General features: G+C 40.3%; 1 protein-coding gene across 6 annotated transcripts in view; it reads right to left on the reverse strand.

Annotated features, from left to right (window-relative positions):
* The window catches only part of LOC131682343 (uncharacterized), a 364,899-nt gene that overhangs the window by 187,222 nt on the left and 153,248 nt on the right, over window positions 1-24,429 (reverse strand). For all 6 annotated transcript variants that reach the window (XM_058963738.1, XM_058963736.1, XM_058963733.1 and 3 more), the window contains exons 3-5: window positions 2,942-3,155; window positions 2,735-2,836; window positions 777-893 (exon numbers count right to left, since the gene is read on the reverse strand). In XM_058963738.1, coding sequence (XP_058819721.1) covers window positions 777-893; window positions 2,735-2,836; window positions 2,942-3,155 — 433 coding nt within the window. The remainder of the gene's footprint in view (window positions 1-776; window positions 894-2,734; window positions 2,837-2,941; window positions 3,156-24,429) is intronic.

Raw genomic sequence — 24,429 nt, forward strand, 5'->3', positions numbered from 1 at the left:
GGAGTTCAAGTTGCTTATTTTGCTAATCGTATTAATACAACAAATGATAAATTTCTCATATTCTCGGCAGCAGGCTGCCGAGAGCAATTAATACGTGATAACGCTATTGGAACACTTACTAACAACTCTCCTCTTCCCGTGATACATGTGGAGATGCAGATGATTTCTCGGTCTCTAGTAGCAACATGTATCGGACTAACATTCCTTCCTTTCCCAGAAGATCTGAATTCGGACGTGGCCGGCGTCGGTATTGATCAGCATGCAGGGATCAATATAGATTGTACAATGTGGCTCATCATGTTATTCCCAAGCATGTTGCTCCAATGAACATTTTGCAACCTAATTTGGTTCTAGTTAATAACGGAGTAGCAACTACGGGCTATCTCTTATGCTTATGTTTAACTGTAAAATATTTCGGAAAAAAATGTTACTCCCCCTCTTGTGTATCAAACAGGATTCCTTGTTTCAAAATTTTCCATAAAAAATCTTGAATATCGAATTGTATTTCTAGTATTAAGATATCTGTAGAATTCTTCCTCTCAATATAAAAAAATATCTGAACATTGTAACCTTTTATGAATTTAAAATGTAAAAACAAAAAAATGGCACCGCCATCCTATCGCATTTGTGCCTATCAAATAAAGGAACTGAAAAAGATGGATGTTATATTTTCGTTCCGAACGTTCACTAGATTTCTTCTTATGCTGCTGCCAGTGCTAGTTATGGACTTTGAACACCTGATTGAGTACTAGGACATTAATCAATAAAGTACTTACCCTCGCAATGGAATCCGTCGCCCCGATAGCCAGGGAAGCACGTGCAAGTAAAGCTACCTAAAGTATTTGTACAGTGCGCGAAAACGTCACAGGGTCGATATTTACACTCGTTTTCGTCTGTAAATGTAAAAACAAAAACAAAACGAAAGTAAGAAGAAAATTCGGCGTAATTAGCAATTAGTGTTGTATTAAACGGGATCGTTGCCTAGGTTTCCGCCGACTCATCCAATCGGATTACATCTTCAAAGCGCGAAAATCATCATTATCATCATCATCAGCTTCATTATCCCAATTGAGCGATACTGGTGAATACTATTATTTGAATTCTAAACATTGGCAACATACTGAAGCTCGATTCTGCGGAATGGGGCCACGGGAGGCACAAATTCTACCGCGTCATTGCCAGGCTCGGACCGTTGAATAGCTGTATGTTTAGTGCCGGAGTTCCTAGGTTATTTTCTCGTTAGGGACCGTTTACCCATTGAAATCGGTGCTATCTGTTCTGCTTTCGAGGTGCGCTCAATCGCGGATATATTCATAGAGCACACATGCCTCCCAGACTCTTTTATTGGTTGAACTTTATCCCAGGGAAGTTTCCCCACCGAGCAGAACTAGAAGGATGATTATCGGAATTTACGATCGATTGTACTCACAATCAACCCTACGCTCATTCGCAAGGTAAAATGGCTTATCCTATTCAGATTGGATGCGGGAATCGTACTAATTCAACTGTGCATGGCATTAAAGCTGATGTGCGCAAATTCAAAAGGTGTGTTCGTTGTTTGGTGTACTCGTAATTCCCTAGAGAATAACAATAAAACCGTATCTAACGGTTCTAATTTTGCGTACTTGTTCGAACTCAAGTTTATCGTGTGTACGAAATTTCTATAAAACTGATGACACTTTACATTAGCGCGGGACGAGCGAATGCATTCACACATTGCCGGAGGTGACGTGATCGTGTTCCGTTCATTCGCACACTCACCGAAGGCTATTCCCCATCAGAATCGGCGTATTAATTTGTAGCGCATTAGAACAGTTATTCCTTCAGAATGTACATCACGAGTTTCGCCTCCTGCTCCGTATACAGTAGAGATGATCATGGCCCGGGTGCTACATCTATGCCTCCTGGTGCCGCGCCTAACAAACCCAGCAGCCGCGGTGACCTATAGTACATATTGATCACCTGCAAAGGCCGCTCTCGGAGGTATCTAGGTACATACTAATTTACCTATTTTCTTCGCTTCGAAGTTGAACGCGACGGTTGGGCCTCAGTGGGAGGTGGGGATTTTCTCTAAATCTTGGTTTAAGGTGAGATCACGACAGAAGCAGCACGTCCCCATTGGCTGTTAGTTTGCGCCATGACTTTTCAATGCTGTTTCTTGTGCCTCGTTGGAGTCTTGGTCGCCGTTAGTGACGAGAAGGGGCAACACTTTGGCAGCTTTGGGTGTGGGGCGACCGGCGAGAATTTTATGCTAATGATAGACCGGAGCCTTTTTTTTCGGGGGAGGAGAAGGTTTCGGTTATTTAATGCTACTTGTTCTGTAGCTTCGGGTGCACATTATCTATTGATGCTGTTACAATGAGATGAAAGTCGTAACGGGATTTTCAAGGTGGGAGGGTGCCCGAAGAGTTTCAATATTTTTTTGTTCTTTGTTCAACCTTAGAATTAACTAACGGATGGTCATTATAGGAACCATTGGACAAGACCAGAACATCATTTCTCTTAACAGGATTGTGGTTTGAACGGCGAATGCTTTTCCCAGCATTATTTACGTCAGGGAATGCACCAGCAATGGAACCAATGGAGAATCGACCGATGATGATGATGATGATGATGACCGCGATCGTTCACATGCGATAAGCGAGAGAAAGGACGGCTATAGTACCCAGCTTCTCCGGAAATTCTCGGAGCTATGATTCCTTCGTGTCGGTTGACGCTAGTTAGCGATGCTTACCTGGAACTTGACAATTGCAACCTCCAAAGCCATCATTGCAATGGCATTGGCCTTCTAGGCACGCTCCGTTGGAGCAGGCCGTGCCATCTTTATCACAATCATCTGCAATAGGGGATAAGAGAAATGCAAACAAGGAAGTGATTAGTGTTCGGTTGGTAATTTAGGGGTGAGTTCTTGAGTATTCGCAGGCACAGGAACGTTACTTACTTGTACATTTTAACTTATTTCTAAGCTCATCGGAGCCCATGTAGCAGTCCGATTTGCCATCACACAGTTTGGACAGCTCGTACAGCTGCAGGTAGTCTGTTGACTCGTTGACTTGGCAGCCGAAGTAGCCATCCTCGAGGTTCAGAAAAAACACCTCGTGCTTTAGTCCGAATATGCCGACGTTTTTCCGGGACGCCGAGTACTGGGCACTCGCCTATAGTTGGGAGGAAAAAAGTGAACACAATAAGTCGACTGATCTAATAGTAATCCATCACGAAAAACTGATATGAAACATCTCGACTAAGGATCGCAAGGATAATTTGTTTTGTGGAAAGTTGTTATAGCAAAATCTTTCATTTCCGTTAATTGTTAAGCTTGCTATGTTTTCAAAATTTACCTTTTGTACAACCTTAATATTCAAGTTCTCGTTATATTTACCGAATCCTTCTGAATTCGAAAGGAAACAAAAACATTTTATAAGAATTTTATCCATTCAATACTCGGAAAAAAATGTTCCCAAAATCGTTAATAAAGTGCCATGAAGTCTGGAACAATCACGTTTTTACGTTACTAAAACAAGGTTATGAACAAAAATTATGTGTTTATAATTATGTTCTATTTCCCTTCAGTAACAACTGCGTAATGCTTTTATTAGTGGAGATATTTGTTTTTGTTTTGTGAACTTCACGAACATTTTTTCTAAACCAAAGGATGACTCGTAATTTTATTCATAGATTTAGGAACATGATTCAAAGTCCGGCTATACGAATTGGATGATCTGGTTTTCGTGGTTGTGAATTGGTTCACAAAATCAAAATCGTCTGGATATTTTCTGGTAAATTGTTTCAGGAAACTTGGAATGTTATTCATGAATCTTTGCAGACCTCGTGAACTAATTCATGATTCCTGATAAATTTATCACGATTCAATATCTTTACTCATCAGTCTATTTTCTACCTCTGCCGGAGTCAGGATAAAGGACACATTGTATTTATTCTACTCATCATGAGTAATAGGGCATTGCAGAAACGCTCACTTTATAATTTTCCCGTTTATATTGTGACAAATGTCAGCTTAGAAACTACACGCAACCATAAAATAACCTACAGAATAAGTTCTTTTAACTTAAATTTAGGTACTTTGAGCTGTGCGTCGCTTTCGCACTTATTAGTGTTGTCAAAAACAAAACGAGAGATTCGACTCAGTCGAGGTCTTCCGTGCAGTAAGGTATTTTTAAGTTGTTTGGAGTATACTCAAAATTAGGTAAATTCATCTTAAATTTAAGTAAATTATACTCAAGGTTGAGTTATTATTTTTGCCGTAGTTAAACGGAAACTACCTTCAACACGGTTTACCTAATTGTACTTCCTGCACGATACCACGAGATTGAGTCAAAAGTACTGAATTTTAGGTAGTTTTTCGGTGGCGTGTAATGTCCGTTTCGTTTTTGACAGTGCACTACACCGGTGTATTCGTTGCTACACTCATTCAAACTTTGGTGTAATCAGTCTGTCTCTTTTTTGCACTACACCGGGGTAACACCAGGTAAAAACGAAAACGCTATAAATTTCACATCATTTGGACAAATTTTGACACCTGCCCATTTCGATTGAAGTTTTTATCATTAACACTATGGAAAAATATGATGGTAAAATGCATTAAATCTGTAACTTTTGAAATAGCACTCGGAAAACTTGGGATTACAGCATTTTTAAAGGAAACAATCGTACTATTTGAATCGGCATATGTTCGTTCCTTGATTAATACGGAAAGTTGGGGTTTTGGAGTATTTTGTCCTCAAAATCCCCTATTTTTATGACATTTCTGCCCTACGCTGCAAAACATATATTTTAGTAGTGTTCCAATGTAAAAAATCTCAGGAATCTAACGAAACCTTTGCGACCGTAGTCAGAATACGAAAAGTTGGGGCCTTTTGTTACTCATTTTCTCATGTTGACAGTACAGTTATATATCTCAGTCGGTTTAAATTTTAGCAGGATAGTTTCATAGGAACCCTATCCTACACGATAATGTACGATTTTCCCAATAAGTCTTCATTTATAATAAAGAGACTATATTCAGGGGGAGGCGTAAACGGTTGTAAAAAAATTTTTTTTTTCTAATTTGTTTTAGATATTTGGGTGAAGCGCATTGGTCAAAACTTTTGTTCATTGTAATATATCATTTCAATAACGTTCTGTAATTTTTATATGCAAAAACTTCGACAAGCGTCTCGGTGGCGAAGCTTTTTGTAGATTTATTTTAAACTTTGCATACACATTCTATGTAAAAAATACCTAACCCCTACGTTGAGTTTTCGAGATAATTTTTCATGTAAGGAGGTTTTTTATACATAAGATGGCGGATCCGCCCCTTGTTTATATGATGTTTTATGTTTTAAAAACTTTTAACGTTTTAATTTAAAATTTTCAATACTCGGTGTGTCCATTGTAGCTGTTAACACCGCTTCAAATCGTGTTGACATGCTTTCGACGATGTTTTTGATATATTCTTGCTCACTTTTATCCCCTGTTGTCTTGAGAGCTTCAAAGTATGTATTTTGTGGGAAACCGTCGTCTTGTCCAGTTGTTCATCCAAATAACTCCACAAATTGTTGATTGGGTTCAGGTCAAGCATTCTGATCCGGTTCGATTTGAAAAACGCAGTAGTTTTCTTCGCAGTGTGTTTTGGATCACTGTCTTGTTGATAGATAAAATTGGTCTCTAAACCAGTTTTCAAAAGTGAAACCTACAAATTTCCACACAGCGTCGTCTGCGCATACTCTGGTTTCTGAAAAAAATATATCGTTGAAGTGCAGTAGATGGGCAGCGATGCAGTCTACTTTCAACTTCTGCCGGAGTCAGACCTTCAATCGAGCCAAGTGAACAACATACCACTCGATCTAGTGTACATTGTCTCGAGAACAAAGGGAAAATTTGTTTATTTTTGTCATCATGAGTAAAGTTGACGAAAGAGCTGTACTCAGATCCAACGCCGCGGTTGTTGAGTTTAAATTTTGTTCACTACATTATTAACCCTCAAAAAGGCAAGGGGAGGAATTCCACGAAGATCCGTCCGAAAATCTTTAAAATCGTGACCTACCATCTTAGATTCCAATGAAACTTTACACGTTTCACCGTCATGCAAGACTAAATATTTTCCACAGGTAATAAGATTATTTTGACTCAAGAGCAACTTTTCAAAAGGGCGTAAACGTTTCTACGCGTATGAATTTCAAACTATCTGAGAACGAATTACAGGGAATGAATACTTCTGTCTGAAAAAAAATATACACTGAAAAAAATGTGTCATTTTTCAAAAAAAAACAAAAAATTTATGATAAAAATTTAAATTGCGAAAAAACCCATTTTTTTAAATTTTTTAAATTTTGTTACCAAAAACCTAAAGAGAAAAGAAACATTTTGAATGTGATTGCATGATTGAGAAAAAATCGGTAAAAAAGTTTTCCTAACAATAACTTCGTACATGTTTTTAAATTTCATACTAATAGACATACAAAATTGTAATTCTATTACAGAATATAATTCAAAGCACCATTCAAAATCAAAATGCATTTAACAAAAATCTTCCAAAATGTGATAGTTTTCGAGATATTTGAAATTTTGCTACTTCAAAAACAATTAATTCGTGTAATTATGCTCTTTTTAAAAGTTATTCGCGTTACCCCATCAAAAAATGTCAAAAATTTAATGTTTATCGTTTTCAAGACGTAAAAGCAACCTTTTTAGTGTATTTGGATCATGGAGAAGCTTTCAATAAAAAAGTTTTCCTAACAACAACTTTTGACATTTTTTATAATTCTTACTATTTGCAGTCAAAAATACAATTTTCTTTTTGAATATGATTCTAAACGCCATTTTAAATCGAAATGCTCTTAACAAAAAATTTCTAAAATGTAGTAGTTCTCGAGATATTTTAACTTTTGTTTTAACAACACAATTATTTTGTTTTATTACGACCTTTTCATAAGTTAGTCGCATTTCTCCATCAACAATAATAGGTTTTTCAAAAGGCCCGTAAACTTTCGTGCAACTTTCTCTTTGACATCAAGGTGATATTGTAAACCATTTGAAAGTTACTGTTTAGAATTATATTCTGTAATAAAATTACAATTTTGTATGTCAATTAGTATGAAATTTAAAAACATGTACGAAGTTATTGTTAGAAAAACTTTTTTACCGATTTTTTCTCCATCATGCAATCACAATCAAAATATTTCTTTTCTCTTCAGGTTTTTGGTAACAAAATATAAAAAATTTAAAAAAATGGGTTTTTTCGCAATTTAAATTTTTATCATAATTTTTTTGTTTTTTTGAAAAATGACGCAACATTTTTTTCAGTGCATATTTTTTCAGACAGAAGTATTCATTCCCTGTAACTCGTTCTCAGATAGTTTTGCTGTATAAAATACAGTAATCGAACAAAAAAATTTTGAAATTCATACACGTAGAAACGTTTACGCCCTTTTGAAAAATTACTCTTGTATCAAAATATTCCAATTGCCGGAGAATATCATGGAGATTCATACAGCGAACACACCTGCAAAGTTTCGTTCGAATCGACGATGGTCATATTTTGCGGTCGGCCGGTTTCTCATGGAATCCCTCAGGGGTCTCAGAGGTCCGGCTAGTTACAGTTCTCTAGTTTCAGTGAAGCTGTAATTTGAAATACAAAAGAACGAGCGTTTTGGGTCTTTCGATTGTCTCACTAATAAAACGACAAAAAGAGGTTTTTGATTTCATTGGGTCTTAGGAGCGATGTTTCTTGAAGTTATCATTTTTGCATGCCTTTTTGAGGGTCAATATCATTCAACACGTTAGCGCAAGGCGAAAGATTCGCTTTGAAAAACAACTCAAAACACGTAGTCGAAAGTAACAACGTTGAAATTATGGATCCCGTGTATATTGAAAATGACTTTATAGATGTAAGGCTTCATGACCTATCACTTCGTGCCCTCTCTGAGCCAATTGCAAAATGCAATACGGAGAAGTAGGATCCGTTACACCTAATACTTGGAGAAACTTCTTCCCGGGTACTCCTAACGGCGTTTTTGAATTGAGGATGCATCTCGAAAGGCCTGTTCCCTTCTAGTTGACTACAAAACTTAAAACTCACAAACTACAATCAAACAAACTACGCTATGCACCTGTGATGGACAAACTGAAGGAGTGCAAGTACTGTAATCACATTTAGTTCCGCTTTCAACGACCTATTAATCATCAAAAACGGTTGAGAAATGACAGAGTTATTAATTTTTTTCCCGAATTAGGAATTTTGATTGAATTTTCTTGTTTGATTACGTATACAATCAAAAGTATGTGTGTGAATTTTAAAGTTAAAATTGGAAAAAAAATAAATGAAGATATAATTCTAGAATCATATAATGCATGACAATGTCTGACCACCCCCTTAAGAGTTCGTGCAAACAAGCTCCTAATTTGATAAAAAAATTAAAAAAAATTTAAAAAAATTTGAAAAAAATAATAACATTACCATTTTTTAACAGATTTTTGCGGAATGAAATGTTATCTTTAAATATTATTAAAACAAAGACGTTTCTTTAGGAGAATGTTGAGCAATTTCCATATGGATGTTGTATACTCTCAAAATATTTTCCTATTGTTGTCCCAAAACCGCATAGTACGACTAACAAAAGAACATAACATAGCATATCGGTGGAAAGGTCATTTCTTCTTCTTTCCAAAACATTCAAATTTAAATTCGGTTGAAAAATGACAGCGCAAAAAAAATTTAGTGCAGAAAGTTCCGAAATATCGATTTTTGCTATAAATCAAGATTTTGAGAGTATATTAAATTGATCAAACGTGGTTTTGTGTTGTATTTGACCAGACCTACAACCTTTACTGTATCACTTTAAAAGTACATTCAATGATTTTTATATTGTAGCACCGTGTAATGGGAAACCGCGTCTTCATTTCTAGTCCGGAGTAAAGTTGTGATTTTGAAATCCAAAATAATCGACTGCATGTCCCCAAACCGCTTTCCGCGATTCTTGGAAACAAACGAGCAGCTTTCCATCACCAAAAAACGCCGACCGCCTGACGGTGCGGACATACATTATCTTGGATGTTGCTTTAATCAATTCCCCTTACAGCTTGACTGCAGGTTGATGGGTTTGGAGGAAACAAAATTAATTTATATTTTCGCCACCCCTTCGATGCTTAGGTCACAAAACCTCGCCCGAACCTGTGAATCTTCGCGAAAAGATTGCGAAGATATCCATCCTCCAGGGAGAAAATCAATCACGCCTCAATCAAGGCTCACATTCGCTAGCTCTGCTCTGCTGTCCAAGTTCAACAACCGTCTGCGGGGTGGGATCCCGCTGCTATTGGCCGGGGCTTTCGGGTACGAATAATGTAAATCACTTCGCAGTACGAAGCTCCGAATCATAAAAATTAACTTGGGACGTGCAAGCATGATTGGAACACGAAAATCATCGAACGGATCGGGGATGTGGACATACCACAAACGGCGAATGAATCGAGTTCCGCGTGATCGGTTGTGTATCGTTATAAGGAGCAGTAAAACGTAGGGATTTTTTTATTCTAATGAATGGAGAATAGTTTGTCGGGTCGGTTTAGGGTTTCTGTAAAGGTTTTCCTTGTCTTAATACTGTATAAAGTGTAAGTATCAGTATTTGTAAATTTGAATGTGTAATCGTAATTTAACAAATTAATTTATCTTGCCTAAATACCAGTTCGGATAACAAATAAACAAATTTTTTTGCTTAATTGGAGAGTATTCCCAATTTGCAACATTTCTATCGAATTATTTATTACTTGAAACAAGCAGGCATTGGTTCGACGTTACACCGGCGTGATCCTGAAATTAGCCCTTTCTGTTTTGGGGAGAATGCAACCATCCGTGTGGGGCCAGCAGGTCAATAATCGGTAGAATATTTCGATTGGTAGCCGGACTCGTGATGGTTCGCAATTCGTCGTTTTCGTCATCGGTAGACAGCCGAGGTGCAATTTGCGATTCGCAACGGCGTGCGGCGTCGGTGATCACTGAGTCGACAGGCACCCACCGGGACCGGTGCAGAAGATTCAAAACATTTAATTTACGTTGCCAAATTATGAACAAAGCTATCCGAAAGATGATATTCCCCCGTAGTGCTGGTGGTCGAAAGGATTAACGATTTCTCACGCTGGGTTCTCAGCAGAGACAGATAACTCATGCGGGGATAATGACGTTCAGCTGACAGTGATATCTTATATTTTTACTTTTTTATTTAAAAAATCTGCTGTAAATTTTTAAATTTGATTTCCGAGTGCTGGACTATACCAATCGACCAAGGCTGTGAACCATTTGACGATTTTTTTAATTTTTAGTTAAAATTTGACAGTTCGAAAGTTATTTTCTCTTGAATGGAAAAATTTAACCGAGAGAGCGAACCATTTCAAAAGTTGACATATGGATAGTTATTTAGAATTGACAGCTGCGCTGACAACAAGTTGGTAGAGGTGTGAACATTTGTCGATATTTTAAAATTAGTTTTTTTCTTATTACATTAAGTATGGCAGACATAGCCTCCAAAAGTAAACATCCACATCATGAAATAACCCAAACAAATCTTAACACAACATGTTATCGTTTCCATCTTTATCCCTTATTTTTTTGTTGAAAAATATTGACAACCTCAATTATGTACAGAAAATGTTTCCACCTTTTTATTCTGCATCATGGACAAAATTTTAACCATCGAGCTGTCAAATTTAACTATCGTTCTGTCAATTTTAACCATGCTCCAGAGTAGGGTTATTTTGCAAATAACTTTCGAAGTGTCAGATTTTAACTAAAAGTTAAAAATTTCACCAAATGGTTCGCAACCTAAGATAGACGCAGTTTAGCCAGTTTCAAGGTGTACTGCAGTGTGGCAATATATTATTATCTACGCACACTGGTGGCTCCAGAAAGGCGTACGGGGAGCACGTGCCCCCCCTTTTCAGCCAGAAGCTATTTTGGTAAAAAAGGTATTTGACATTTCCTCCTTTAGTATGTTAATCTTGGATTTTAGTACACCATACTGATTTTGATCATACTAGATGATTCTTAGTAGTAGGGTTATCTGTGATATCCCGTTTGCTTATATATTGCTTACAGTAGCGGCTCGCGATGACCTGATGCACGTACGTAGTTTCTTCTGAGAACTATAAAAACGCTTAATTGAAGGCTTATGTTTAGTGGGGTCAGGAAGTAACTTATTGTTCGAGCTTGTCGCATTTTTGTAACTCGAGCATCGTTGAGGACATCTTGGTAGAAGTTCTTCAAATCTCAAATGAAATGGAAATGGATTCTCTTGGTTGCGATATCTTTGTCACCGTCCTTGTACTCAGAGTTCTTGATCGCAACGACCAGATGAATGGGTACAACAATACTTAACATCAATCGCAACAGTGTAACTTGATACAGAAGTATTAGCTGTCCGAGTTTTAGCAACCTGGACTAAAGATTTAGAAGATTGAGTTTGCGACTCATTTTATCCAGGAAAAGTTGGACATCGGATAAGCTCCTTCTCACGTGAGTGAATGAGAATTTTAATGCCTGACTAAAACCGATATTCAGGCATTAAAATTCTCACCCACTACACTACCAAATACAAATATGTTAATATAATTTGTATTTGATACTACTAACTTTGAATTATATTATCCAATTAGAAATACTACTTTCTAGTCCAGCTTCGGGTTGGAAGATCCGGGTTATCTGTCTCTTCCTGGCAGTTCATCCAAAGTGCTCCAAAAACTTGTTTATGGTGGGTTTTTCTCTCGCAGGTAGAATTATGAAGCGCCTCGTCAATATTTATTTTGTCGTATGTCGAAGAATCTTAGCTTTCCAGAGAGAGTAAAGACGCTATAATCTGGGCTTATTAGCCAGGGCAAGGTGTAAATACCTCTGTCCCACCCAAAGGACCAAATGAGTGACATTAACCTTCTTAGCAAAGACACTCCCAACGATTTATTATATCCCCTTCAAACTGAAACGGTCAGTACGGTTGTCCTAGTTTCTTCCTCGTTTAAGATTCAAAACAATTGGTTAATTAAATTATTCATTAAATGAATAATTTAATTACCGTCTATTTTTGAAACATCTTCAAGCCCAACTCTGCATAGTAGGCCTGGCCGTTTTAATATTTGCGACATATGAAAATATGCGTTAAATATTAATATTGACAAGAAAAATACTATTGGAAAACACTGCAGAATAACTGCAGTGTTTTCCAGGATGCTTTTCAATACTGGCTGTGTAAGGGTTAGAATAGAATAGAAATGTCTAAAAATCTTAGCTTTCACTTAATATCCAGTGTACGAAAATTTTGGAAACGAAAAACTCTAACAGTATAACAGTATATCTAACGCATTTGTGCCTATTAAATACATAAACGAACTGAATAAAAAAAAAGTATAATGAGACGAATGATGACAGTTCTGCTAATCACCTTACCTATCAAAATATCTAAGTAGACTTGTTTTCATGTTTTTATAGCAGATTTAAATGGCAAACCAGTGCTATTATGCTGGTATTTCTAATATTCAATATTTTATATCATAATGTATTTTAGAAACAAATCTTTCAGTTTAATTGATAATATCGGGTACGTCACTGTAGGCTACATTCTACCAGAGCGATGGCACAACAAATGAGCTGAGAACCGGTTTTATAGTGCTGGGCAAGATGCACTAACGGGTAATCAAGTGACAGGCGATCAACGAAAGGATATGTGTAGTGAGGGCCGACTTTTTCTTCAACTGCAGCATCATCAACGTGCATTGCCCTCATGAAGGAAGCCCCGGGGATGCCAAAGATGCAAATTAAGCATGTCTGTCGATGACAGTCTTCCGCGGCGGGATGTTAGGCTCGTCATCTGCGACATGAACGCCCAGATATGTCGGCAGGTAATGTTCTAATCGGTGATAGGACCGGACAGTCTGGACACCGTTACCAATGAAAACGGATGACGATGCGGAAACTTCGCTGCCTTTTTTTCCGCAATGGTATCCACATGGCCACCTAGACTTCACCCGACGCACCTACTGCAGTGCGATTATGGATTAGAACCACTACCTGATAGTGGTCTGAAGGCGCTCAAAACTGTCGACTGAGTACAACAATCGTTGAGCACGGACGCTGAGGCTCAACATCGAGCAGCTTACAGACGACCGTGTTGCCGAGGAATACCTGGAGCAGTTAGAAACAGAGCTACCATCGCAAAATCAGCTAAGCGTGACTACTCTTGAGGATGGCTAGAACAACGTACGAACCGCTGTAGATAGCACTGCCGGGGACATACTACGTACGAGAGCTCCTAATAGAAGAACTGACTGGTTTGACGGTGAGGTGATCCATAGGTGAAAGCAATGCTATGACAAACATCTAAATGGCAAAGCAGTAGACAACGAGAATAGCGCAAGAATCAGCCTGAGGACGCATGTAGACGACGACAGATTCTAAGCACCAGTTTTATCTGAGATTAATAAATAATAAAGTCGTTGGAAATGATTATCTGTATGTGCGCTGCTTGAACACGGAGGAGAGGTATTGGTTTGAGATTAGATTAGACATTGCTGAACACCACCTACAAGTTGCTTTTCCATTTTTTTTATTTCAGCAATATCCGGCAGGTTTAACTGGTTCAAGCGCCACTATGGACCATATGTTAGCGATTCGCCAAGTTCTGAAAAAATGTCGCGAATTTAGCGTGCCCCCGCATCATCTGTTCATAGATTCCAAAGCCGCTTATGAGACAATCGATCGAGAGCAGCGTTGGTATATAATACATGAAAGCGACAATGAATCGAGTGATGTGTTATGGGCCGAGTAGCGGCAGACACTCTCGAGTCCTTTCGAAAGTCGGAAAGAGCTACGAAAAGGCGTTTGGCTCTTTTGTCTACTGTTTAATATCGCTTTGGACTCGTGTAATAAGAAGAGCGAGGATTGACACAAGTGGTACGATTTTCCATCTCAGTCTGTTCAGCTAGTTGGCTTCGCCGACGGCGTGATATTTTGCCATGTAGTCTTGAGACGGAAGAAACGTTGCGCTTCCATTGAGAATATCGATTGATTACGACGACATCTAGGTGGTTGATGAGTTCGTGTATTTGGTCTCATTGGTGACCACCAATAATGACACCAGCAGAGAAATTCGGAGACATAGTCAAATAAAGTACGCTACCGCACGAAGTTAACCATGTACAAGACGCTCAACAAAACCCTGACTATGCTGGCGGAAGACCGACGCGATCTTAGTGTTGTCGAACGAAAGGTGTTGCGAGCAATCTACTGTGGAGTGCAGATGGAAGACGGAATATCGAGACGACGTACAAACTATGAATTGCCACAGTTTTTGGAGAAAGCCACAATTGGGCGGCTGCAGTGTGCTAGGCATGTCGTCAGAATGGCGAACGACCACTCGGTAAGATGGGTAATTCGACAGGTACAAGTATGAGAGGTGCATAGCAAGCAAGCCGGATCGACCAAATTTAAAGGGACCCGAGGAGTATTCATGCCCTACGAGGCTGATGACAACCAGTCATGGACTGACTTCTTAATACAGCAAAGGCTTTAGACCGATTGGTAAGGTCAGTGGCGTAGTAAGAACACGAGCACCGCAACTCGTTTAGACCCTTTGGCTCCCTTCTTGTGCCATTTAGTACCACTTCTTCTTTGAGCTCTCGATTTGTTCGCGACCTACTCGTCTAGTCCTTGACGATGGACCTATCCTACTCCGACGGAGAATTCCCCAGCGAGAGAAGTTCCCCGAAACCGATTCAACTGGCAAGTTTTCAAGGTCGGTCCGGTGATTCTGGGGGAGAAAAGGTGTTCAGTTCGTTAGTGCCCGACGACCCGTAACTGGTGTTGTCTCGTCGCGATCTACACAGTATAGTCCCCGGGTGCCGTGGTCAGTCCGGTGATTGTGGGTGGAGCGTTGCGTCCAGTTCGCTGGCATCCCACGACTCGTACTCGGTACTCTTTTGCGGTCTACACGACTAATTCTTAGCGCTATATCTAGCCTATTCCGGAAGAGAGTTTTCTGGCGGTGATTGCTCTCCCGAAACCGTTGCTCGGCATTCATCACGCCATTTTCGCTGTCGTGATCTGCGTCACCTCTTTGTTGACCGCGTTCCACCTGATTTCGTTACTTATCATTTTGTGGACAAGATTACCCGGATTGATGTGCGACCCTCCTGTTTCAAGCATCTCCCTGCGTATCGTTTCAAATCTCGGACTTTCGAAGACCACGTGCTCCGGTGTCTCCTCGATGTTCTCACACTCCGGTCACAACGGTGAACGGTGACGATGTGCACGATCCAATGAAGATACTCTCTGATACAGCTCTGGCCCGAAAGGAGCCAAGTGTTTACCTCAATGTGCTTTCAATTGACTCACGTCAACAGGTAAGGGTTAGCCGGTAGGTCCACCTTTTTCCGTATTGTCCCATTCCTGCAGTCGCCTCGCCGTTAAATCGGTTCTCACCATCTTCCTCGCGTCTCTACTGCTTCTCCGATTGTAACACTCGATATCCTTCGCCAGGGTGATGCAGATGGGGATCATCCCGGCTAAATCGCATGCTGCCTCCGACGATATTGTTCTGTATGCGCTCGCGACTCAAGCGGCCATCATCCAGAACATCCTGTAGTTTTTAGAGTGTGAAACACTAGCTAGCAAACGTCTCGTGCTGCGTCTCGGACCGTCGACGTTTGGCATGATCTTCTCTATTACGTTCGTTACCTTCGCCGGCTTTCCGTAGGCTTAATCGACGTGGTTGTCGAAGCTGAACCGGTCGTCGATTAGTTATCAGAGTGTGTCCAGCAGACATATAGGTCTGTACGAGGCGGGATCATCCAATAACTTCTCTGGCTTTATCAGCATCATCAGCTTCTGTCCTTTCTCATTTCGGAGAAGTTGCCATCATCTAAATACTTCTGCAGCACCATCCTGAACATGTCCGGATATACCAGGATCACAGCTTTCAGCGCCACGTTTGGTATTCCATCCGGACTGGGGACTGGACGCCGTCTACTGTGTGGCTCCCGTTTTTCATGGTATTGTAGCGTCACAAGCTGTCACAATCATTCTTGTTAGATCAGCCGCAACTGGCTAATGGCACCGAAAACGTGTCGCTATTCGGCTGAAGTTTCTCAACGAAGAGGTCGCTCGCCGGGCGTCCTTCTCCACGCTACAGCAGAGTTCCTTGACCGATGTAGCGAATCGCCTGGTCGTATACTCCTCTCACACTATCCAGTCCATGTTCACCGCCAGTGAAGGACTACAGAATGTGACATCGATGATAGACTCCCTCCCGTCTCTCCAAAATGTGCTAACGGAACCTTCATTGCACAATTGTAGACCCATCTTCACTAGAGCGTTCTGCAGGATACACCCTCTTGTGTTCGTTACTCCACTGTCCACTTCACAACTCAGGCATTGAAGCCACCACCAATGACTACCGGCTTTCGGCCGATCAACTGTTCGGTTAACTGTTCCAACATTAGACTGAACTGTACCACTATCCACCTTGTAGGTGCGTAACAGCTGCACATGAAGACCCCGTTGATTTTGGCGATCACGAAGTTTTTTGTTCACGAGTTTTCTGAAGTTAACTCGGACCCTGGCTGAATCCATGAAATGGCTCGACCTTTCATCCATTTAATTCCCGACATTCCTCTTGCATTCCGCCATTCTCACCAACTATTACGCTATATAGATCCTCTGCGTATATGAGCCATTTAGCCACGAACTCCACTCGGATATTACACAGCGCTAAGCTACCACAAGGCATTTCTGTTACTAGCTTCCGTTTTCGTGAGCTATTTATGTTTTGATTTAATGATCCATTTCTCTACTGATACTATGAGTCCGGTTTCCGTAAGCCATCTAGTTCCCAGCTTTGTCGCGACCTACTCGTATAGTCCCTGGCGGTAAACTCACCTTAATCGGATTGAGAGTTCTTCGGCACCGAAATTTCTTCCGAAACTGATACCCGTTTCCTTGAGCCATTCGGCTGCCAGGCGGTGAAACTACCCTATCCCGACTGAGAGTTCCCCGGTGGCGGAAGTTCTCTCGGTACCGATGTCCGTGACCCAATTAGATCTCAGCTTGGTCACGATATGAGTGAGCCGTTTAATTCTCCCCTTTTTGGCGATTTACTCGACGTAGTCCTCGGCGGTAGACCAAGCTTCCACAACGAGCCAACCGGTAGGTGCCGAGGTATGTCGCCAATTTTCACAAAAAGTATTCTCAAAAGATAACTTTTGCAAAAGAAACTTAGAGAATTCAATTTAAAATATTAGGCACATTTTTTTCGAACACATACAATTTTTCAAATATCAATAAAATATTTCGGTAGAGGTATAGTTGTTCCCAAACCTCCCCTCCTAACTACGCCACTGGTTAAGGTAACACCCAAGAAATAGGGAAAGATTCGCAAGTTTTTGATACGAGAAAGTAACCTGAACAAGAACTTGTGAAGCAATTACCCAGCTAAATTGTTTGTTGGACATTCCCTTACAATCTGTTTCTGAAAAGTTCACTAAAATTTAATTATAATCGAATCGTTAAAAAATTAATATGAGCCATTTTTCCAGTCCCTCCATAATCCCTTAAGAAGACACTATATCTATAAATAGAGTAAGTGCCAATTTTCTATAATTACTTAATGCACACGCCTGCTACAGCATAAATGCTTCATTTCTTCGCTTGAACTCACATCTCTTTTCGGAGCGTCATTAAAGCTGGCACAAATGATGATTGCGAAAAAAAAGATAATCTGAGACTGTGGTGGTCGAGAATGCTGTCGAAATTGTTCAACGCTATGATTCGCCATAAATGGCTGCAATGATGAACATGATGAATATGACACACAAACAATAAACATTTATATGCTCGCAATAATAATATCTCAACAGTTTAATTGTTTGAAAACACGGATAGCAATTGACCACGCGCGGGTCGTGATCGAAGGGGGGTGGGGGGGATTCAAAGCGACATTCGTGCTGTAATAAAAATAGCTGAGAGCTCGTAATTTTCACCTTTTTATTTCGCATTCCTCCGGCTGGCTCGGCTATCAGCCAAAAGGAAAAGATCAGTTTCCATACATAGCAATCCTTTAGGAATATATGAAGCATCACTCGAATGATCATTTGCCTCACGCTCAATCGGCAAAGGCCTCTAAACGGCATTCCACCACGAGTAGCATCCCTGGTACAGAACTGACAGTTTGACCTTGATAATGAAATTGAATTGCGAATTAAAATTGCGATTTCCCGTCTACCTTTCCACGCTCGGAACAGTACCTACTCGTGTGTTTTGTTCGTTAGCACCTTCAGTCTAGTGTCGGACCTTACTGGCGATCATCGAATGGATCGAAAAAAAAATTGCGAAAAGATCTTGCTGATGCTGGCTGCTTCTGATTGATGCGAGTGTATGCGGGCTCCCTGATGCTGGAACACGATGATGTGAAGATCAAGCTGCCTGCCGATAAGTGACCCGGTCTGTTATTAAAATTTAATTTGCTCACCGATCTCTCCCTGCGATGCTGCCGCCTGGGAGGTAAACCCGTAAAACTTATACACTGGAGCCGTGAAGAATATGTGTTAAAATCCACATTTAATATTATTGTGCCTATCCTAGGGAACACCGAATTCCAATTAAACGTTCGATGGTTCGCTCGGATGCGTTGCACTCTTTGTTGGCTGGTGGAAAATATGAGCTTGGGACTGTGACCGGGTTTATGATTCTGCACAATAATGATGGGTTTAATGTACACAGACTAATCGAATATTAAAGGGCTATTGTTGATTGATTTCTTGGTTTATTGCCTAAATAATAGTGCAACCCGGCGGAGTTAAGTTCTATTTTAAGCGCTTCGTCGTTATTAATCATGCTAGGAATCGGATTTATTATTAATCCAATTAAGAACTTCAGTCGGCAGGATCATGGCTTAATTCTGAACCACTTCGCTAACCTTAAAGTAAACACCACTCACCTCAAGTGATGTGTCGCAGACCAAGCGCTTGCTTCTTTATGGTTCCGTCAAAATTCAACTATCTACAGCCCCATTGAATGTGGTTGTGTTTACTCAATAAATAATAGAGTAGGTACATCTCGAGAGTATGTAGCTCAAGCCTTAGTTTGGAAGGATTGGGCCATTTGAAAACCAGATTCCGGATCATCAGCAAGTAGGCACCATTATGGTGTCAATCGTGATGGCACTTCACACCCGGTTGTCAGGGCCGATTGTCAATCAAGCACACAACCAACAAGGTGGTCTCGTTATAGCACCATCATTATCATCATCTTCATCATCATGATCACCATCATCATCGATACGCTGTTCGCAAGAGCTCAGTCCGGTGATGCCGTGTAGGTACGTGGGTGAAGTGCGAAATTGCGGCGACTCGAATTCAATTGCAATGTACCGAACGTAACGTTCCAACGCATGTATTATTCTGCGCTTGTAAAATTGTAAAATTGTGTGGTTGAATAGTTGATATTACAATAAAAACCAACTGAGTAATTATTGTGTCCCGCAGGCCTTGATGTTCTTTGGTCTGATTGCACGGTTTTTCAGTGTTAATTTATCGCCCTGGGGCCCGTTAAAGAGGCGAGATCTGCATACAATGCCAGAGCCCGTGCGCATCAGGCATCGCGAGGGCATACTGCGGTGATAATAGTGAAAATCTAAAACAGGCCACTTGCCGTAATGGGGCCTCAAAACAGTGTTGAATTTAGATCATCGAGTTGTCTGTGTGCTACCAAGCACCGATAGCTACCAAGATGGGGCCGGGCAATGTGTAAACAAGCTTCATTTACACTGCGCGAGATCGAGGTTACGCTGGATTGTTGAAACAAGTGCAGACCTGACCTCGACTTGTGTGCTGAATATGTTAACGAATGATTGAATGATTGATGGGTGCTGCTCGGGTGATGTTGAAGTTGATGAAGGATTACTCTGGCAAGCGAAGTGGGATGGCTCAAACCTGGGAAGTTTGCAGATGCGAACTCACTGAAGCTTGTTTTAGAGGTCAACTGATATGTGAAATCATGAAGATTATTTGAAGATAAACACAAAACATTCCAAATTGTTGATTCACACAATGTGGTAGGAAAAACGGATTCATCTACTTTGCAGTGATCTTTCCCTTCTTTTAAAATTGATTCCCTCTCCTCTCATGTCACAAATTGTCACAGATTTCTTTATTCCCCCTCCCATAGCACGTAACAAATACTCTAAAACTAATTTATATTCTTCAGTAAAACATGTTACTTAACGTTCTAGCTTACTCCCTCTCCCCCATATGGCGGAACATTTCACATTTGCCATATCCACCAACCCTCTCCCTAAAAGAGTTAAGTAGTTTAGTTGAACGTGTAGTCCCTTGTCCTTGATTTTAAGCCTGAGTTTAATACGGCTTACGAGCTTGATACCTGCCATCGCATGAATGGCTGCAGCCGGCTGCCAAAAGTGCAAAAGGTAGCCATGTTTCTTTTGAAAACCAATCACTATTTATTATTATAAACATATTAACTTTCGATCTGAATTTGCAATATTATGGTTCTTGTTGTTCGCGAACCATATAAAAACATCTAAGCAAGTTTTATACAGTAGAAAAAAGACATATAACACATATTTGCTGATTAATCCCCCTAAAAGTAAGATATTTTCATAAACATTCTGTTAAGTGATTGCATTGAAATGATGCCTTCGGCAAATTTGTAGCTCTTACTTTTACGCATAACTTTACTGAAGACATCAAACATATATCTTGAATAATTTAAAAGCTATGGCTTGTAGTTTGTGGATTACCCCTTATCGCCTATTTATTGTTCAATATAGTAATAATCCATTTCAAAAAGCCAAATATTATTTCGATAAAACGAATCTACAGCCACTAGAAATAATCACCGAACAATTCCAAGGTGCCTGAATGGAACAGGGTCACTTATCGGTGCAAAAATTTTCATTTGCGCGAACCTTTTGACTGCAAATTTTCTAACTTATAAGCATCGGATCGATCTGGACCATATCTCGGAAAATGTGAAGCGAAATAAATAACTCTAAGTAGCGGCGTAGCCAAGAGGTGGTTGGTTTGGTTTGAAGAGGAAATGTTATTGATGCTGACTGATTTAATTTAATATTACAATAATAATTATCTGATCAGTACATTGATAACCGATTTTTTAAACATAATGAGGACTTTTGAAAAATTTTGGGAATGTGATCCTGATTTGTAACTCATCTATTGGTCTTATTGATTATTCAATTCGTTTATTTGAGAAGACACGTTTGCGTTAGCTTAAAGGAGCTTACTAGAGGGTTACACATTTAAATATTATTTTGTTTTTATATAATGAAAATAAGTAAATTTTACAGCTAACTTATACATATACAAGAGGAGATAATATATTCGTAAGATAAGAGGGGGGTCATTAGGATTAGGATTTTTAGGAGGGATATTATTGGAACAATTAATTGTTAACTAATCGGAACATTTTACAAGCATACTAAAACTAGAAATAACGAGAGGGAGTGGTTCAATTTTATTAAGATTAGGGGGGATTAATTAGGGCTATTTTTAAGTAGGGTATTTCTTGACGAGATTATAGATTGATCAACAAAAACTAGAAGGCAGTGGAGCATAAAAGGTTTGGGATGGTATTCAAAGGGGAGGAGGGGGGGGTTGAAGTCCTACATCTGTGTATAAGAGACAGGAGAGAGAGGGTGAACAAGGCTGACAGGGGGGGGGGGGGAAGATATTAACTTTCAGTTTCCGGCATCGGGATTCAACAGTAAGGATTACAGATTCGGACGGATGCAGCATGTAGCAGAACGCCGGGCGGTCTTCCTCGAGCCGGCAGGGGTTCCTCCAGACGATTTCGTAGTGCGGCTCAGATGCGGATCGGTAACACACCGCGTGATGTTGTGCTGTAGGTATCGTGTTTGTTGGGTCATTCGACAGAGATGTTTTATGTCGTCTTGGAGTCGCATCAATCCATCGTTAGGGTCCGGTAGGCGGAAGAGGGCACTTCCAAGAATGACAAGAAAAATAATAAAGGTAGTTAAATCTGAATATTGATAGTTTTTAAGAAGGTGTATGTGAGGGACATATAGAAGAGATCGCGGCTTGTCTGTACATCTCGAACCGGGACATTGGGTGATCTTCCTCGGGCCCGCAGGGAATCGAATAGTTGAGATCTGGCAGAACAATACTCGGCGCATGTCCAGACAATATGTTCGATATCGTGATAACCGTTGCCACTGGTGTAGATACCGCTACTAGCGAGCCCAATATGTCGGAGATGAGCGTCCAGTGTGTAGTGATTGGACGTGAGCCGAGACATCACACGAATGAAATTCCGACCCACGTCGATCCCCTTGAACCAAGATTTCGTCGATACCTTAGGGATTATCGAATGTAGCCACCTTCCTAGTTCCCCATTGCTTTATGAAGTTTGTCAACTTTCGAGGGTTCTCTGATGAGCAATACTGAAAAATTCGCTGAAGCAAATTAGTCTTTCATATTTGTCTCCTTCTAAAGCGCCCGCCTTATCTAAGAGTCAGCTTCTTTATTACCAGGAATGGAGCAATGCGACGGAAGCCACACGATCTGACAGAAAAAGCGCGCAAGCGCTCCCAGATTTTCCCCAGAAAATATTGGAAGTTTCATTGAACGGAGAGCCTCGATTGAGTTGAGGCTATCCGAGACAATAAAGTATTGATCGGTGGGCAAAGTATTCATGATCCCAAGGGTATACTGAATAGCAGCAAGTTCTGCGACGTAAACTGAAGCAGAATCATTGAGTTTGAATGAGCCGGTAAGATTTGGATTGAATATACCGAAGTCAGTGGAGCCGTTAGGGCTTGACCCGTCGGTGTAAAATAACTGGTTGCAGTCGACTTCTCGAAATTGGCTATAGCGGATGCTTGGGATCACTTGTGGACGTATGTGATCCGGGATTCCACGAATCTCGTCCTTCATGGATGTGTCGAAGAATACAGTTGAATCAGAAGCATGGGGAAGATTGACACAGTTGGGATAATATGAAGAAGGATTGATATTTTGTGCCACGTAATAGGAGCACAAGGACATAAATCGGGTTTGAGAATTGAGCTTGACAAGCTTTTCGAAATTTGCAATTACTAACGGGTTCAAGATATCGAATCGTATGAGCAATCAATATGAGAGGTCCCAAAATCGATTTTTCAGAGGAAGGACGCCCGCCAGCACTTCTAGACTCATCGTATGAATCGAGTGCATGCAACCCAAAGCAATACGCAAACAACAATATTGGATTCGCTCTAGTTTGATGAAATGTATGTTCGTAGCGGAGCGGAAACAGAAACTCCCGTACTCCATAACCGACAATATTGTTGTTTGGTACAGCCTGATCACCTCACCTTGTTTCGGTTATTGTTCGGAGAAAGTTGATCCTTTCTTGACACTTCTGTTTCAGATAGCTAATGCGACATCCCCAGGTTCCTTTAGAGTCGAACCAGACCCCGAGATATTTGAAAGCTGAAACCTGAGCAATAGTTTGACCCATTAATTGAAGCTGTAGTTGCGCTGGTTCACGCTTCATTGAAAATACGACTAGTTTTCTCCGTGGATACCCAGCTGGAGGGCCCAAGCAGACGAATTGTTCAAGGTATCTTGCAATAGCCCTTGCAGATCAACGGCTTTGGGTCCTGTAATAGAGACCACACCGTCATCTGCAAGCTGCCTTAGCCTGCAAGAATTGACAACACATTCGTCAATGTCATTGACGTAATAGTTATAGAGAAGGGGGCTTAGACATGAGCCCTGGCTTAGACAGGGACTTAGACATGACCCTTGTAGCTAATTCGTAATGTAGATTATTTTTAAGATGTAAAACAAAACAAAATTGGCACCTTTAAGCTAACGCAAACCTACCTTATCAAATGAACGAATTGAATAAAAAAAATAATGTAGATTAATCACCATGTGAAAAATGCATGTATTTTTCAGACAGCAAGTTTAGCAAAAAGTTGTTTAGAGTCGGTGAAAGACCATGCTGGTTCAGCTTCTCAGAAAGAATATTGATAGAAACTGAATCAAAAGCCCCCTTTATATCTAGGAAAACTGATGCCATCTGCTCTTTGCGAGCATAGGCCATTTGAATTTCTGTTGGAAACAACGCAAGACAATCGTTCGACCCTTTGGCTTTGCGGAAACCAAATTGTGTATCTGAAAGTAAACCATTTGCATCAACCCAATTGTCGAGGCGAAACAAGATCATTTTCTCGAACGAATTTCGGATACAGGACAGCATGGCAATCGGTCGATACGAGTTGTGGTCGGAGGCTGGTTTTCTTGGTTTTTGGATGCAGATGACCTTCATTTGTCTCCAGTCATGAGGGACAATATTACCCTCATGAAACTTATTAAATAAATTCAACCAGCGTCTCTTGGCAGAGTCTGGCAGAT

Source organism: Topomyia yanbarensis, chromosome 2 (assembly GCF_030247195.1).
Source record: "Topomyia yanbarensis strain Yona2022 chromosome 2, ASM3024719v1, whole genome shotgun sequence".
NCBI classification, from domain to species: Eukaryota; Metazoa; Arthropoda; class Insecta; order Diptera; family Culicidae; genus Topomyia; species Topomyia yanbarensis.